The 19,881-nt window shown below is 38.6% G+C and overlaps 1 protein-coding gene across 15 annotated transcripts in view; it reads right to left on the reverse strand.

Annotated features, from left to right (window-relative positions):
- LOC128688939 (titin homolog) overlaps nucleotides 1–19,881 on the reverse strand; it is a 748,574-nt gene that overhangs the window by 465,841 nt on the left and 262,852 nt on the right. For all 15 annotated transcript variants that reach the window (XM_070085630.1, XM_070085629.1, XM_070085628.1 and 12 more), the window contains one exon: nucleotides 9,361–9,493. In XM_070085630.1, the coding sequence (XP_069941731.1) occupies nucleotides 9,361–9,493 (133 nt within the window). The remainder of the gene's footprint in view (nucleotides 1–9,360; nucleotides 9,494–19,881) is intronic.

The raw sequence follows: 19,881 nt of genomic DNA on the forward strand, positions 1-19,881 counted from the left end.
ATTTTCTAACCCCATTCGTGAATATTATTAGTATTGAGAGAGCGAGATTTTATACGAGGTCTCTTAGACTAAGTAAAGTAGGTAATGTGAAGGTAAAAGTGATAGCCTTGAAATGATTGGTAGACATACTAATTCACTGATGATGACAGCTTTAACGTCTATCTATGTAGACGTAATAACTTGTTTCTCACGATGTCTTCCCTTTACGTTGAAGACTCCACTTTCTAAAACGGCCGATGATTACACCTCTTGAGTGGAGTTGAAACGCCTCTCTCTGATACATAATATAAATGCTCTCGCTCGTATTAAGGTAACTATGAACCTGTGTTTTCATCATCACTGGCGTGTAATTTACAGCACTGCGATGGCTATATATACGGTCTGAACTCATGCCCCCCAAGTGAAATTCGACTAGGAGAAAATATACCTGGTTGAAAATGGTTTTTCTCGGGTTATTAACAGATTATTAACAGATAACAGATTATCCAGGGTAATCTGTTATCTGTTAATGGTTCCCCGAAATTCGGTCTCAAGCTAGACCGATTAGAGTGAAAAAGAAATACAGGAAAAAATACTACCAAGAATCACACAGTAAGAGAGCAAATATGCAAAGGCATACCTGCTCTCTCACTGTACATCAGGAAACGAAGAAATGACCAGCAATTCTGCCAGCTTGTAAAACATTTACCAAACTTAAGTTTCACACTCATATAACAGGAGGGTAGTGCCTCCCTGGATGGTTACTGACCACCAACCAGCTACACAACCCAAGAAGACAAGCACTGGAGAGAATATAAAATACCAACACGATGGAAAAAAAAGAGAGAGACATATGCAGTATAATGTGATCCTTGACTGACAGAGACGAGTGTGGGAGAAAAGTTGTTCATAAAGGGTCGCATTATAATGAATTTGTCTATTTTTTTCAAAGCCAAACAGTGGCTTCTTGTCCTTGCAGTCCTGGCAGTCACTTGCCTAGGATACGACCCAAAGTAACCAACTAACTCTTTGGGATCTATTTAGTTTTAAGTGTAGAGAGGAAGATAGGAGATTTGCTCAAATACTAAACTACGAGTGAGCTTTTATTAGCGCTGAAAACAGTTTAATATTAGTGTGTCTGAGGTGACGGTGATGGAGCTCTGTAAGCACTGAGTGGTGGGTAGTGATTGACCTATTTGTGTCCCAGCTGAGGTTAACATGATGGTGGAGCTGAACAATGAATGATTTACTTGTGTGTCTCAGCTGAGGTTAATTTAATATGATGAGGGTGCTGGATAGTGAGTGATCTACTTGTGTGTCCCAATTGAGGTTAATAACATGATAGTGGTGGCGGCCAGAGGTGTGGTAGTGAATACTCTCTTTGTGAACTTCAACTGAGGCCAACATTCCTGCATGTAGTCTCACACAACACCCGCCTTGTGTCCACGCTCACACACCCGCTATAATCAACAACAACCTCCTCCCCTTCCTCCCAGGTTTCTCTTTCGGAAACAACTAATGGAATTCGAGAGTGCAAGTGAGAGTCGACTGTGTGATGATTTGAGAATGTGGTCAAGGCAGAATGTGTGATCAGTGCAACACATACATACTCGTACATCCTCTGCTATATACCAATAGCACAAAAAATTAAACAAGGAATGCGAACCTGGCCCTATCTGAGCTTTATATAAAGGTATAACTCTGCTCAGTATCAAAACCTGTAAGGTTCATTCTGTTACTCTGTGTGTGTGTGTGTGTGTGTGTGTGTGTGTGTGTGTGTGTGTGTGTGTGTGTGTGTGTGTGTGTGTGTGTGTGTGTGTGTGTGTGTGTGTGTGTGTACTCACCTAATTGTGGTTGCAGGGGTCGATTCATAGCTCCTGATCCCGCCTTTTCACTGGTCGCTCCTAGGTCCACTCTCCCTGCTCCATGAGCTTTATCATACCTTTTCTTAAAGCTATGTACTGTACCTGCCTCCACTACATCACTCCAGACTATTCCATTTTCGGACAACTCTATGACTGAAAAAATACTTCCTAACATCCCTTTGACTCGCCTGAGTCTTCAACTTCTAACTGTGCCCCCTTGTTTCTGTGTCCCATCTCTGGAACATCCTGTCTTTGTCCACCTTGTCTATTCCGCGCAGTGTTTTATATGTCGTTATCATGTCTCCCCTGACCCTCCTGTCCTCCAGTGTCGTCAGGCCAGTTTCCCTTAACCTTTCTTCGTAGGACAATCCCCTTAGCTCTGGGACTAGTCTTCCTCTAATTTCTTGACGTGCTTGACCAGGTGTGGATTCCAAACTGGTGCTGCATACTCCAGTATGGGCCTGACCTATATGGTGTACAGTCTTGAACGATTCCTTACTGAGGTATCGGAACGCTATCCTTAGGTTTGCCAGACGCCCGTATGCTGCAGCAGTTATCTGATTGATGTGAACCTCAGATGTGCTCGGTATTATACTCACCCCAAGATCTTTTTCCTACGGTGAGGTTTGCAGTTTTTGGCCACCTAGACTATACTCTGTCTGCGGTCTTCTTTGCCCTTCCCCGATCTTCATGACTTTGCATTTGGCAGGGTTAAATTCTAGGACCCAGTTCCTGGACCAGGCTTGTAGCCTGTCCAGGTCTCTTTGTAGTGCTGCCTGATCCTCGACCGATTTAATTCTCCTCATTAACTTCACATCATTTGCAAACAAGGAAACTTCTGAGTCTGTCCTTTCCGTTACGTCATTCACATATACCAAAACAGCACAGGTCCTAGGACTGACCCCTGTGGAACCCCGCTTGTCACAGGTGTGTGTGTGTGTGTGTGTGTGTGTGTCTATTTCTCTTTTTTCAAATACTGATAATTATAAACAGAGTATTGTAAAAGAAATAAAATATTTGTTTAGGAGTAGAAGTTTGAATGTCATGACGAGGAGACAGTTAGAACTTTAAATTAAAATTGAAGCTGCCTTACAACGGGAAAATTGAACGGACACCATTTAAATGACTAAAGAGAAAGATATTATATTACTGTTAGACATTGGAAATATAAACACATATGCAGTATAATGTGATCCTTTATTGACAACGTTTCACCCACACAGTGGGCTTTTTCAAGTCACACACAGATCTACCTGGGGTGGAAGGTACGGGAGTATTTATAGTCATATGACTATATATGACTATAAATACTCCCGTACCTTCCACCCCAGGTAGATCTGTGTGTGACTTGAAAAAGCCCACTGTGTGGGTGAAACGTTGTCAATAAAGGATCACATTATACTGCATATGTGTTTATATTTCCACTGTGTCGGTATTTGATACCATTTATTTCCACTGTTAGACATTATTATATAGGAAGCGGTAAGCCAAGACAGTATATCATTATGGCTATTATTATTGTTATTATTATTATTATTATTAGTAGTAGTAGTAGTATTGAAGCAAAAAAACTGAGCCTGGAGCTCAACGGGAGACAGACACTAATATATACATGGACTAACAGTCATATTTCCATTATAGTTACGAACTAAGTTAGATAAATGACTTTTACACAGTTCACAACATTAGAGGTAATATACTGATAGGCAAATCACTTAAATCACGAATTAAGAGGACCATTAGATCTCATTACTCACAATCTTTGCCAGATACAGTAATTACACTCACACAGTGACTCCTGAGAACTCAAATAATTACAAATAGGTAACCACATACATACATACAAAAAACTTTTGGGCAGCAGCACACACAGAATAACATGGGCGTCATATACAGAGACGGTAAATATAAAAAATATCCTTCAGGATTCTAAACAATGAGGCATTCAGATCACTGTACATTGCATACGTAAGACCAGTCCTGGAATATGCGCCGCCACCTTGGAAAGATATAACCCACATCTCGTTAAGAATATAAAAACTTGACAGAGTTCAGAAGTTTGCCACAAGGTTGATTCCAACAGTACGAAATCTGAGATATGTAGATGGATCAAAAAGATTTAGATCTGACATTATTAGAAGACCGGTGAATCAGAGGAAACATAACTTACAAGATATTCGGAGATATGTACAAAGTTGATCGAGCAAACAGAACTAGGAGGGAATTAACTGAAAGCTAGAAGTTCCAATTAGCCAAAGGAACTTAAAGAATTCATTAAAATGCGAGGATATTGCACAAACAGAATGCACTACAATGAGATGTAGTGGAGATCAGCTCAATACATGAAGTAAAAAGTACAATAAATATAACAAGTACCCAAAAGGGCAGTAGAAAGCATCATCATTTACTCGATGTATAAAGGCGTGGCAAAAGAGGTGGAGCTCAGTGTGAAGAGCGTTGCTACACACAGGTGTTAAAAGAAAAATCTACGTATTTGGAAAAATAGAGGAATTTCAGAGCAGTGAAATAAACTGAATGATAAGACTACAGAAGCCGGAAAAAATCTACCTTTTTGTTTTCAGCCTGAAAATGGTAGCGAAGAGAATGGAATGAGGGAAGAATAGCGTCCTGGAAATACGGAAGATGCCTGAACTTACGGCAACCTGAGAAGTAGACAAGACAGCTGGATTCATGACAGCGAAGTTACATATATAACACTCATAAATTTTTCCACCATAATTTCATTTCCGAAAGAAATAATGTCCATGAGAACAATATTCAGCAATACCAGTTAATATCTATGAAATCGACCCCTGGTCGGAAATTCCGTAGCCGAGGCTACCAAAGCTGCGTTTAGTATCGTAATAACTAGGTAACTGTTAGAAAATTTCACCCTTTCTGCCGCTTCTGTAATCCAGGGCCATAAAGTGACTCGCCGCTTTTGAAGTACTACTACATGCCACCGTTACTGACTCAGGCTCAATTGTGATGTGACTGGTCAAAGATGGTATCAAATACCAATACCAACCAGTATGTAATAAGACAAGTGCAGCACTAGGACATTTATTATGAAAATGCTTTGTTCATAGGAGTTTCGTCAATTCAATAAGGACTGAGAAAAACTTAGCATGTATAGGCGATACCACAGTCAGGTGAAGAGCCTGTGGTTGGTACATAACCAGTAGAGAAGTGAATTTAATTAGGTCACCTGACTACCGTGCTCTGAAGGGGTAATATTTAGCCAAGATACGGCAATCAATGTTGGCTTCATACATTTTTTTAATGACCAATCTGGCTTAATCCCACTTCTTGAGGTGTCCATGGGAATTTAGGTGTACGACGCAGGCGTTGCCGAGGTTATCCCTACAAACTTCCATGCATAATAGCAGTATTTTCTCAGTTTGTATATTGTATTGGCAAACCTCTCATTAAGCGAAACGTATATCAAATGTCCTAGTGTTGTCAGAGCTAAATTTCAGTTTTTGCTTAGTGGGGATACAGAGCACAATCAGCACACTCGGTTGCAATCTTAGTATCCTAAAATCATCAGAATGGTTAGGTCAGCATGACTCACGAAATCGTAATAACACGATTGCAAAGAAATCACGGAGCAGGTAGGGCTTGAACCCACGGCAAGTGAGTCTTCCTGGCTGAGTGGTTAACGCACTGGCCTGTGAGTTTAAGGAATCACCTGATTTCGTAAAGTCAGGTTAGGCTACTCTACTATAATCATAGGATACACCAGAAACGTTAAGAAAAACATGCTCTCATTTTCTCGATCAGTGAAAAAATGTAAGGAGATTTTCCATATTAATATACAACACAACCGTGGTGATCAGGACAACAAAAAATTAGGCCAGCTATAACCCCAGAAGAAACTACCTTTAAATCCGAAATTTTTTGTAAACTGGAAGCGTCTGATAACTTTTGAGGTATAAACCATACCACGGGAGGGTTAAAACACGTGATCAGTCTTAAAACTCCAGACTGACGCGTTAGGTACAGTCGGTAGGCATCTTTTGTAACATAGTTAATGCAAATATAATGAAGTGGTAGCCTGTGTAGCAGTCAAGGTAGATATAGCCTGTGTAGCAGTCAAGGTAGATATAACCTGATAGCCTGTGTAGCAGTCAACATAGACATAGCATCCTCATTTATAAAGAATGGCAAAGCTTTCGTATAAATAGCATGAGATTAGTAGTAGCAACCGCCAAGGCCTTAGGCTCTCAAGGGTCAATTTTTTTTTTTATTTCGGAGAAGAGGGAGGTGGTTAGGTTACGAAGATATTACTCAAGTCGAATTTACACACTACTACTTATCTAATTTTCACGAAGAATGTTTAAACCGTGATACAGCTTTGGTGGGTTAATACTAACACATACAGCCTCTTATTTGGTTTATTTATTCTTAAAATACATCTGTGAACAGGCGCTTGCGTCTGTGTCTGAACTGAAATCTGAGGAACCGCTCAAATCTGTGCTATTTTAGTCTCGTGCAGTCTTGTACAGAAATGTTTGGTCTTAATCTGGACTGTTAATGTGAGGCCGTGATTGACGGGTGATTTGAGTGGGCATTTGAGATAATCAAGTAATATATCATGTTTTTGTTACTGTTCTTAACAGTGAGTTCAAAGATACCATGTGACGTTGCTGTTGCCATTTTGGTTTAGTGATAACAACTGGTACACCCAATTTTGTTTTAAAAATTCAAAACACCATCACCGTCGAAACGAATGTGCGGAAACAAACTTTAAATAGCACGAGAATAAGTATAAGTTAAACATTAGGTGTCACAAAGCAATACACTGATGGTACCCAATGAAAGCACAACTCCTGATATGCAAGAAAGCTAAGATTCACATTCTTGAGAAACCAGTGAAGAGTGTGAGTAGCCTTGAACATGATACTGTTGAGGCGCTGCTGGCAGAAAAAGATTCTTAACAGCAGCTCTGATGCCTTTCATGCCATAAACTGTACGAGTGATGGAATGCGATGGATAATATTTCCCTTAACCCTCTTGATAAGTTCCACACACATCGCTATCCGAAAAAAATATGAAGCAAATGTACTCGTATTAATTCTCATAGGACCTAGTACTGAGGGTTATGTGTACCGAGTTGCTCGTCTGCTACAGTCGATAGGCTGGTTATGGAGAGCACAACAAACTAGCTACTTTGGCGGAAAAAATCATAAAAAAATCTATCTATCGTAAAATGTTCCTCCGTACAAGAAATCATTACTTTATAACAATATAAGGTTATATAAATTTTATCCAATACACAGCAAGCTCGTGCTCACAAGAAGCCGCGTCTGTACACGCTATAATAACAGGCATACATGACGGGTACAGATGGGTAACGATGCTCCAGGAGTGTGTTGGTACAGTGATCGCCTGATGCCGTCGAACGCTTCCCACTGCACTTGCTCTTACTCGTTAGAAAATCGTGTAACTCACTGTTAATGTGTTCTTTTAAACACAAGTATTAACTTTAAGACAAAAACATTTAAGGTGACGAGAAAAAACTAAATGGTTATAACTAAGACCATAATTTTTAAAGGGGTGGACCGGTAAGTCAGCGGAAGGCCTCGGTCAGATGACCAAAAGCTCCAACGCGGGTCATCATCAAAGACCCGCGTCAGGAAGCACTTGTTAAAACTTGTCTCAATAAAAATAAAAATTCATATAATTATTTTGCCATAATTCAATATGAAATAAGTCCTCAAAATGACGATTAACAACACTGTCTGAATATAAGGACTCGTTCTTAAACAATTTTTTTGCCTATAGTCTTATACCCGAACATAAATCCTTGTAAGGCGTGAATCCACTGAGCGATCACACGATGAACAATGGCGTACATAACCGGGGGATTGATGTTATCGGTTACCTTAACGGTCACTGTGCCACATTGATAAAGATCTTCGTCGCCTCCTACGATCTACAAAGTGTAATTTTATAAAAATTAAATATAGCTAGAAAAAACGCGCCTTAACTTTGTACGCTGCTCCCTTTCCCAAAATCCCACCTCTCCTCTCCTACCTTATCCTCATTAAATCTCTCATCCCCTTTAATTTGTGCAGCCTACAAAGCTACTTCAATTTGCTCCCGCAGTTCATCCTGTGACTGTAGCCACAAAAAGGCAGGATTACATGTCACAAATGGATCTTTATCGAAACTCAGTGAGTATAAGTGTATCTTTTGAGTAGCATAGCCATATTTTATGTCATTCAATAAATTGTTTACTTAATGCAATATGTGAATACAATCTTAAACTTTCAGATTTCTTATTCTACTCCAACGTCACAATTCATCTGATTCTCTCCAACCACCTTCATTCTCTTCCTCCTGACCCACTTCCGCCTACTCTAGTGCATGAAGCGACTGAGGAAACATTTTATGCTATAAAAGGCTTCCAGCCTCAGTTTACACATCACCTGACGTTCAAGCAGTCATTTTTCCCCCCTGACCACTAAAGTGTTCTCACGCCACCAACGACAGGAACCGAGCCTATTCTCACACCTCCCCTGACAGGAGCCATGCGTTCTCTCAGGCATTTCCCGACAGGAGCTGAGCGTGGTATGCCTAATTATAAGAAACCTCTGAAACTATCTTTACTTGATCTCTGTTTACTTGTTAGAGTTATAACTGTTTACTGTACATTCATATGCCCTGATAAAATATGTGTGCATTCATTCATAAAACAGAGGCGTCAACCTTGCAAGAAAAATCAAATATTGATCATCAGACTAACACATTACTGGTGATACCACTTGACCCCTGGGATCCACGTGACGTCACGTATCAACAAACCAAAGGCAGTCACTGGCGCCAAAGATACTGGCTTCTTTCACAGTACTTATTGTTTTGTTTGTTCGACAAATATATAATATATATGTCGTGCCGAATAGGTAAAATTGGTCAATGAGTAAGAACTCATTTAAAATTAAGTCCTTTCTAAAATTTTCTCTTATACGTTTAAAGATATATTTTTTTTCATTAATGTTAATGTAAAAATTAATAATTTTGTACCAAAGAACCTTAGAAAACTTACCTAGCCTTATTATAACAAGCGCAATTTAATTTAGCCTACTCCAACTAAATATATTTTAGACAAGTTTACGATAATTTAATAATAAACAAACACAACGAAATATATTTTTTCGTTAGGTTCAGAATGATTTTTGTGAAATTAGTGTATACACAAAATTTTGCTTGCCTTATTCAGTAAGAAAAGCGTTGCTATTTAAGCCGGAATCGCAAGTTTTACCTATTCGGCACGGCCACGTATGTCATTGCACGAGGGAAAACACGCTCAGTACTGCTGGGCTCCTGGTGTTTAAGAATTGATGGTCCAGTGGGTAGAGGGATGCGTACTTTGTTCAGTTCTTAGAGTGCTGGGAATGGTAATGAAGGATCGAGTCCTGGCCTATATATATATATATATATATATATATATATATATATATATATATATATATATATATATATATATATATAAGAGGGATGCACCACCTACCTTAAGCCAGTCGCGAAGCCAGGTTACGGTGGGCTTGGGGTCTCCTGCCACCTCACACTCGATGATAACGAGGTCACCCTCCTCAGCGTCGATGGTTCGCGGCTTCCTCACAAACATAGGCTCGTTGTTGTACCTGCCGGATAGGGTGAAGGTGCCTAGGTTAGCCAGCATCACCACCCTCGACTGCCGGTTATACTTTATTATCTATCAATTGTATGTGGGTTGTTAAGGTGGTAATTCACCTGTATGCTAGCATCAAGAATACTTTTAAGTCTAAATACAGAAGTTACAGTAAACTCTCAATGCATATATATATAATACGTCTTCAAAACTCCTAAACCAAGTTCATTACTGTTATTACTTCTGCGCTAAACCCTGTGTAAATGTCCTAAGTTTATTTAGAGAGGACAAAAGCCCTGTTTTTTTTTTTTCGTATATCTCTTGAATATATGTACCCTAATTTTCGAAAGACGGAGCAACATTTGAGAATTAATGGTTAAGATTAGAGAAGCACTGCAGCAGGCTTTTTAACCCATACTAAGCAAGTCTGACTTACACGCAATCATTTGGACTCCTGTATCACCCCAACAAATCCTTAAATATAACATTTACTTCGGGGGCAATAACTGGTACTTTGTTAAAGTTTTAAAAAGAAAATGAATGTTTACAGAAGTGACACCTTGGATATTTAAATGAAAAACGTTCCACTGTTTTTCAAGTGGCGCTTCTCAGCAGTACTCGAAAAACAGTAATATTCTGTTTAACGCCACAGACAGATAACTCTGTGGAAGATCTCGATAAACTGACCAGAAGCTCCACTGAGCGGGGTCATCATACCGTGAGGCTCACACATGCGTCTGGAAAAATTTCCCCAGGCGCCAACACCTCTCATAAAAAAAAAAAAACTCGGTAAGAAACAATATTAAGATACAGGAAAGTCATAATGGCTAGGTATCGACATTAAACAGTTGTGAAACCTTAAACGGCAGACAAAACCCATAAACAGCAATTATGCACTGGGCAATCCAAATATAACTCAGGTGTAAAAGAGAGGTGGGTGGAGGGGAAGGTTAAGTTGTGGGTGAGACGACCGACGTTCATGGCTGCTAATGGCAGTGCGGGAGGAGGCAGTTTCAATCACACCGCCTAATGGGATTACACTCATTAGCTAATTACCCGCTGAAACACTACTCTTGATAAATTGTTTCATCCGCTATCTGCTTTAGCAGATTAAACAATTATAACTTTTTTTATTTTATTAACTCAGGTTGTCATTCTTAGGTCTTATGATTATTATAATCAAAAGTAAGCACTAAATCCACCGGGTTATACAGCTTAGCTCTGAGGAGCTTCTCTAAAATATCCATGTAGATTTTAGGTGTGGGAACCACACAACAGTTGCTGATTACAATTTTGGACTAGAGTATTTTGTTAACAGTTTTTTCTAGTATTTCTTCGCACGTATTTTGTAAAATTATTTAACATTTCGCTAGTATAGCTTACGAGTTGTCCACAATTTCGTTAAATGTTCATCCGGTGACAATTTTTAGTTAACACCTAGCTGCCTCTCCTCTTTGTCTCTTTCTCTTATACCTTCTATATCTTGCAGGATCCATACATAGCTTTAAGAAGAGGTACACTCTCCCTGCTCATGGAGCAGGGAGTGTGCGCCTATTAGCGACCAGTGGAGAGTTGGGCCAGGAGCTATGAATCGACCCCTGCAACCACAATTAGGTGAGTACACACCTACCTGTTTGGGGGTCAACTATTTCGGTGCATTAAAAAAGGCAACTCTTCGCATGCAGTCTTAAGAGAAGAATTAATATTCGGACACTGGCTTTTGTGGTTAGTGTTAAATGACTTGTCCTAAATCATGTTGATGAGTGAGAGCAGACTAGCGTCCACAACCCCTCAGGATGGATACCGGCTTGACACTAATTACTCTTAATGATTGCCTTACTTTATGGGGGGCTCTCTCTCTTGTTCTGCTTGAGCAGATGAGAGACTATACTTAAAGGACTCTCTCTCTCTCTCTCTCTCTCTCTCTCAAACACCCTTTAACAAAATATTATAGGAGGGATTGGTAACAAAATTATACGTTGAATTCACTCCACATGGAAACAGACGGCGTAAAATGGTTCCAATGAAAAGCAGAGCCGCGATGAATATACTGAGACAACTTCTTAAGTGTAAGAGGGCCAAGACTCTAACTCCCTTTCTTTATGCGAAAGAGACTTACCAACAAATTCCTGGCTGTCTTAAAGAACGAATTGGGTAAGTTCCTTAAGTCTGTTCCTAATCAGCCGGTCTGCGGTGCGGCTGACACCAGCAGCCTGGTAGATCAGCATTATTTTATTTTACAGAACAATAAGGCATGTTTAAAAGAGGACACAATAAGGCAGTAGCGTGCATAAGAGAGAGAGAGATAGAGAGGGGGGAATGAGCGCAAGAGGCAAGAAATCTGTGCGTGTTAGGAGTGGTGGTGCATGAGGTAAGGTGATCCCCCGTGTGCTGCTTGATGGTAAGCAACACTCCGTATACGGCCATGGTTATGGCAACCACGCACGCCTCCTCCCTCCGTTCCTCCCTGCCACACACACACCACTAGACACATCCACACCTCCCACCCTCCTTCCATCCACACACTATTCATCCTATGTTTGACGATTTCTTCATTACCATACTGAAGTCTCACACAAGGACAAAGGAACACTGCTAGAGGATTACTAGCTCATACTGGGCAGGTCTAACTCACACCCATCCACAAATCAAGGACTCGGATGTAAATAAGCCACTGAATTTTTTTGGGTTATCCTAGGTAATTTACTTTATGATAATTGTACTTATGTGCATGTGCCTAAATAAACTCATATACAAGTCCAACTTATATTTAAAGTTACCTGGGTTGTTCTACTCAGCTATAATTCTACTAACAAATTAGTGCATCACTAACAGTGATGTACTCATTTGTACATCAGTACATCACTAACAGTAAGTTAACCTGAGTTAAATTTATTCCTGTATACCTGGATTGAAACTCTTAGTATTACCTAGTCTTGGATTCTCTCGAAACCTTAATTTCACATTCTCTTTCGGCTTTATTCACATTTTAACTTCTCTCTTAAACTGAATGTATTGTTCAATAAGGTGATTCTCACCTCTGTAAATGTCTCTTTTCACCCAAGGAGTTTTTCGATGTTTTATCCATTTAGTCATTGATGTTTAATCTAAATTCTTTATTAGGAATAAATGCAGCTTGTACAATGCTTCTGAAAATGTCATAATGGCAACCATCACCACCTTCTGTCTGGTCTCCCTCATGATACTCCCCTAGTCAAGTTACCCCAGTCTACACTTCTCAAGTGTTCCCTTATCCACATATAATCTGGCAGCTTTCATTACCTGGTGTATGAAACTCAATCTCTATGATGGGAATCGAGCCCGGGTCCTTTTTGGTTGTGAGTCGAACGCCTTAAAGTGGCTTCATTCAGTCAAGAGGCTCCATGTCTGCCAGGCCATACTTATTGACAAAGAAGCGCAATACACCCAGTGCACGCCTGCTTTGATTACGTGCTATCCTTAAGTTATTCGCATATACCTCATATAGGTCAATCACTAGTATCATGTCTCACATACTTTAAGCACCAGTTAAATGCCTCACATACGTCATGCACTAGACACCAAGGTCCTGTGGAGGGTGCGAACAAGACAATGGTCACCATAACCAATCACATTTGCAATTGTTGTCAACATAACCAACCCTCCACTTCCTATGTTCTCAGTGTATCCAAGTATGCCGAGAGCAAAATCGGACCGAAATACGGCCTCCGTTTTATTAAATTACTCAGAGAAGAAGTCTCGATGTTTCTGATTAAATTTATCAATAAAAAGAGCCAAGACCATGTTATCATAAGTTTGTGCATAAATTCATTATTCTGTAAACTCATTACAAATGTAACTTGCTTAACTGGCTCGCGAAATCGGAATAACACGATTACAAGCAAATCACAGAACGGGTGAGACTTGAACTCATGGCGTGTTCAAGCCCCACCAGTTCTGTGACTTATAACATGGTTAATGCACCAAATGAAGGGTTCGAACCCATGGCAAGTCATTTCTAAAATTAGCGGGCAATTACGTTAACCACTGTACCATGCCAATCTAATAAGATTCACCCAACTAGGTGTATTTCTATACACCACAGGAAGGTTAGAATGGGGCGAGCCAATAGCGTGCTCAGTCAAGATAACTTCGATATCCAGTCCCTGGATCTATCATATTTCTCTGTCGCATTTTGACACCAGCTTACAAACCGAGTATGAGGTGCATAATAAACTTATCGAAATAAAAAAAAGAACAGTACTCTGAAAGAGGTACCGGTGTTCCCTGGCGCCTGCTATCTTGTATCATGAAAATTCCCCACCGCTGATAAATCCGAGAGATGCTATTGAATTACGCGGGCTACCCACCTGAAAAAATCCTCCTTCTGGCTGATCTGCCTTTCTGCATACACCAGATACCAGCAAAACAAACAGCGAGGGCGACCAGACACTCAGGCGCGGCCATCCTTTGAGGGGATAGTGACGTCACGAGCGTGTGTGTTTACAATGCAGGATGTTTACGTCAGGGTGCCGGAACCTGCCGCATGAGGGCCCCCTACCCATTTTTTGCTCAACAATGCTCTGCCCCCAAGCACCAGCACACTTCCCTGAGGTATGCACGGGTGAAGTATGGAACAGAGTCAAGTTACCAGCCAACATCTTGGTGGTGGTGCTCGAGTTATTCCTCCGGAATTTATTCAAGTTGCGTTTTACGATGTCTGGGGATTATCCAAGGTCGCCATACCTGCTCCATTGTATTGTATTCCGCACAATAGGAAGGCGCCAGCCTTTCACCAAGTCATGACCTTTTCTAGTTATTTTTACATTCAGAAAATCTATTTTTACATTTCTATCTAGCTATCTGATCCGACATTTATTATTAGGGATCCTATGGGGAGTTATCCACTTGGAGGATGTTCAGGGGTCAAAGCCCCCGCGGTTTTAACGTCATATTGGCCTAGTAAGTTACACTGACAATGAACTATTTACAAGAGGTAAAGTTATGATATTTTCCAAGATTCTTTCGGTAATAAGTCATTATGTATGAAGCATTTTCAAATTTCTTTAAAATTTGACAAAAAATCATTATACAAAATTTGAAGATTATCTCACATTCAGGTTCAATTACGCTAAGAGGAAAAGTGAGAGTAATTCTTGGTGGTTCAAACGCTTATAAATAATTTAGAGTGGTTCAAACTATTAAAGCTAATTTAGAGTGGTTCAAACTCTTATACATAATTCTGTGAGTGGTGCAAATTCTTATAAATAATTAAACGAGTGGTGAAAACTTATAAATAATTCCGCGAGCGATGTAAATTATCAGATATTCATAACCTAGCAGAACCCGGGCGACAGTAATGTCTTAGATTCTGTTTATTTTCTTGGATGAGTGTAAGATCTTTAGTTCTTTTCATCTTGCATGGTTTTACGATAGTAAATAGTGCGAGTGGTTTTGATCTCGCACTTCCTTAGTTTTATGATACCCTGTGTGGGTTCTTTACCTGTTATTAACCTCAAGCGTCTTGAAAGCAATCCAGAAGTTTTAATGGTTGACTTGTTAGGTTTAAAGCCGATTAACTGCATTACGCTCACACACCGTCAGTTAAAAATACTATAAGAGCTAAAACGGGAAATAAACTCTCAGTATATATACATCTCTTGATGTATATATAATGGTGACAAGGTAGGCTAATTCTATCATACCGACGCCACAGAAACAAACTGGGGATTTAACTTCAACTTCTTTGGGGAAGACGGGGAGAAGTAATTTAGAAAGCAGTAACCTTGTAATGTGAAGGGAAGTGCCACTGTTGTCTTGGTAATTTATTCTTAATCTAGTTTCCTAGGCGTTCAGCTCTACTTATAACAGTCCTCCATCTGGAGGAGTGATGCCCTGTTTAGCGAAGAAAGTTTGGAGGGCTTGTGAGCAAGGTTATAATCCGTAGTTTTATCCAAGTAATTTGATGCTAATAAATGTGTTAACTTTGATTACACCATCTCTCTCTCTGATGCTGGATTTTATATATACACTGTATAACAATATATATATATATATACATATATAATATATATATATATATATATATATATATATATAAATATATATATATATATATATATATATATATATATATATATATATATATATATATATATATATATATAAATATATATATATATATATATATATATATATAAATATATATATATATATATATATATATATATATATATATATATATATATATATATATATATATATATATATATATATATATATATATATATATATATATATATATATATATATATATATATATATATATATTTCAGTTGCAAGTCTAAGAATTTAATAAAATGGCTTCATGAAGAACTCACTTTCTCCTTGAAATCTAATATTTTTCTTGCCTTCCACATTTTCCAGAGAATTAAGTCTTGTTCTCATTTGACGTTGACTGACAATTATGCGTATGACTTATTTTCCAGCCATTACCGGGGGTTGTCTTGGACGGTATCGCCTGATCTGCATATACCTCATTTTGATTTGTACAGAAAAACTAGTCCACATAAACATGGCGAGACCTTCCACTGATTTTACGTTTGCAATTCTCCAGTTTATTTTTTTACATGTTGGGAATCACTCTGGTTGCATGTTAGAAGCTGAGGTAACAATGGTTCATTGTGCTTGTACCACCAACCATATGGAGCATTTGAACAAAAATAATATTCACATTGCCGTAACAATACACATTATATTTAGCATTTGTTAAAATAATAATAATAATTATTATTATTTGGGGCGAAGCACTAAATCTCTCTGATCATACATATTTCACCTCGGGAATGGGAGGCAATCAGGTTTGTTTGGAGAAGAGGAAGGGTATTTCCCATTTCTTGATTATAGAGCCCTTCCTTAACTAGCATTAAGGTAGCCCCTAGAAGATGTTAACGCCTCATAACTAACCCATAAACAAGAGAACAAAGACGACGTTTCGGTCTGTCCTGAACAATGTTAAGATAACATAAGATTTGTTCGGACTTTTAACCCAAAGGGTTAGCCACCCAGGATAACCAAATAAAGACAATGCGTCACTGAGGATTGTCTTTCTTATTTCCACTGGAGTCCCACATCAATCGACTAACACCCAGGAACCTACTTACTGCTAAGTGAACAGGGACAACAGGTGTAAGGAAACGTTTCCACCCGACCGGGGATTGAAACACGCACATTCAGTGTGTGCGGCGAGTACCAGGCCACAAGCCTACAAGCATGTATGGTACATTGAGAATACACATATCTTTACTGTCTGGTGTTTCTTTGTCATTCTTTCTACTGTAATATTCTCCTTCTGTTTTGAGACCCGGTAGAAGAGGCGATAATTCTAGGAGCAATATACCTGGAGCATACCTGGAGGGTGTTCCGGGGGTTAACGCCCCCGTGGCCCGGTTCATGACCAAGAGGACTTTCTGTCTCACCAGAATCTGCAACTCACAAGAGGCAGCACCTCCTCCATGCTGCGCACTTGCAAATCCTGATACTAAATCACTCTTGCCAATATTACAGCATTTAATGCAACTAAACGAAGAACTGTACAAGGCGATACAACTATACTTTCTCCTTCCGAATGACTTCACTCGTCTGGTACTTAGAATATAAAGAAATAATAATACTAATAGTAATGTATTATATTACTACTATTATTACTATTATGTGAAAACATTAAACCCGTAAGTATCATACAGCACTCGGGGAAAAGGTAGATAATAAGGTTTAATCAGAGGAAGGGGAGGATAACTACAACTGCTGAGATCAAGAGCCCTCCGCCAGCATCAAGGCGGAGGGCTCTTGAAGAGACAAAGTAGCCTGCGGGTGTACTGGTGAGACTCCACATATACATCACACAGTTGGCGGCAGCACGGAATAAACTGTCTGAGATGCGACATCCTGATTTAATCTGGCTATCAAGGCGCCAAATATTTTCGCCATTCGTCCATCAATACACAGGGGTGAACATACCACTCTATTGATCCCGGCACCTCCACATTTGGACGCCAATTTTTCTGCACCAAATATGAGTGGGGGATCTTCTTTCTTGATGCTCATAATTTGGATATTTTTTTATGGCGGTCGTCTTGAAAGTTGAGTGAAGCGGGAGGCCACCCCATACTACGGGCGGGAATTCCTGAATCCCTCTGAACGCTCAGAGTCACAAGGAGCACAGACAGCCTCTAGCATATAGAAAACCCAAGGCAAGTTTATATATATACATGTATATATATATATATATATATATACATATATATATATATATATATATATATATATATATGTATATATATATATATATATATATATATATATATATATATATATATATATATATATATATATATATATATATATATATATATATATATATATATATGTATATATATATATATATATATATATATATATATATATATATATATATATATATATATATATATATATATATATATATATATATATATATATATATATATTTATTTATATTTAACAAGTCGGCCGTCTCCCACCGAGGCAGGGTCACCCAAAACAGAAAGAAAATCTCCAAAAAGAAAAAAAGAAAATACTTTCATCTTCATTCAACACTTTCACCACACTCTTACATTATCACTGTTTTTGCAGAGGTGCTCAGAATACAACAGTTTAGAAGCATATACGTATAAAGATACACAACATATCCCTCCAAACTGCCAATATCCCAAACCCCTCCTTTAAAGTGCAGGCATTGTACTTCCCATTTCCAGGACTCAAGTCCGGCTATATAAAAATAACAGGTTTCCCTCAATCCCTTCACTAAATATTACCCTGCTCACACTCCAACAGATCGTCAGGTCCCAAATACCATTCCTCTCCATTCACTCCTAACACGCTCACGCACGCTTGCTGGAAGTCCAAGCCTCTGGCCCACAAAACCTCCTTTACCCCCTCCCTACAACCTTTTCGAGGACGACCCCTACCCTGCCTTCCTTCCCCTACAGATGTATATGCTCTCCATGTCATTCTACTTTAATACATTCTCTCTAAATAACCAAACCACCTCAACAACCCCTCTTCTGCCCTCTGACTAATACTTTTATTAACTCCACACCTTCTCCTAATTTCCACACTCCGAATTTTCTGCATAATATTTACACCATACATTGCCCTTAGACAGGACATCTCTACTGCCTCCAACCGTCTCCTCGCTGCAGCATTTACAACCCAAGCTTCACACCCATATAAGAGTGTTGGTACTACTATACTTTCATACATTCCCTTCTTTGCCTCCATAGATAACTTTTTTTGTCTCCACATATACCTCAACGCACCACTCGCCTTTTTTTTTCTTCATCAATTCTATGATTAACCTCATCCTTCATAAATCCATCCGCTGACACGTCAACTCCCAAATATCTGAAAACATTCACTTCTTCCATACTCCTCCCCAATTTGATATCCAATTTATCTTTATCTAAATCATTTGACACCCTCATCACCTTACTCTTTTCTATGTTCACTTTCAATTTTCTACCTTTACACACATTCTCAAACTCATCCACTAACCTTTGCAATTTTTCTTTAGACTCTCCCATAAGCACAGTATCATCAGCAAAAAGTAACTGCATCAATTCCCATTTTGTATTTGATTTCCCATAATTTAATCCCATCCCTCTCCCGAACACCCTAGCATTTACTTCTTTTACAACCCCATCTATAAATATATTAAACAACCATGGTAACATTACACATCCCTGTCTAAGACCTACTTTTACCGGGAAATAGTCTCCCTCTCTTTTACACACCCTAACCTGAGCCTCACTATCCTCTTAAGAACTCTTTACAGCATTTTGTAACTTACCACCTATTCCATATACTTGCAACATCTGCCACATTGTTCCCCTATCCACTCTGTTATATGCATTTTCTAAATCCATAAATGCAATAAAAACATTCCTACCTTTATCTGAATGCTGTTCACATATATGCTTCAATGTAAACACTTGATCTACACATCCCCTACCCACTCTGAAACCTCCTTGCTCATCCGCAATCCTACTTTCTGTCTTGCCTCTAATTCTTTCAATAATAACCCTACCGTACACTTTTCCTGGTGTACTCAAGAAACTTATTCCTCTATAATTTTAATATATATATATATATATATATATATATATATATATATATATATATATATATATATATATATATATATATACATACATATATATACACACACACACACATATATATATATATATATATATATATATATATATATATATATATATATATATATATATATATATACATACATATATATACACATATTATATATATATATATATATATATATATATATATATATATATATATATATATATATATATATAT

Source organism: Cherax quadricarinatus, chromosome 16, assembly GCF_038502225.1.
Source record: "Cherax quadricarinatus isolate ZL_2023a chromosome 16, ASM3850222v1, whole genome shotgun sequence".
Taxonomy (NCBI): domain Eukaryota; kingdom Metazoa; phylum Arthropoda; class Malacostraca; order Decapoda; family Parastacidae; genus Cherax; species Cherax quadricarinatus.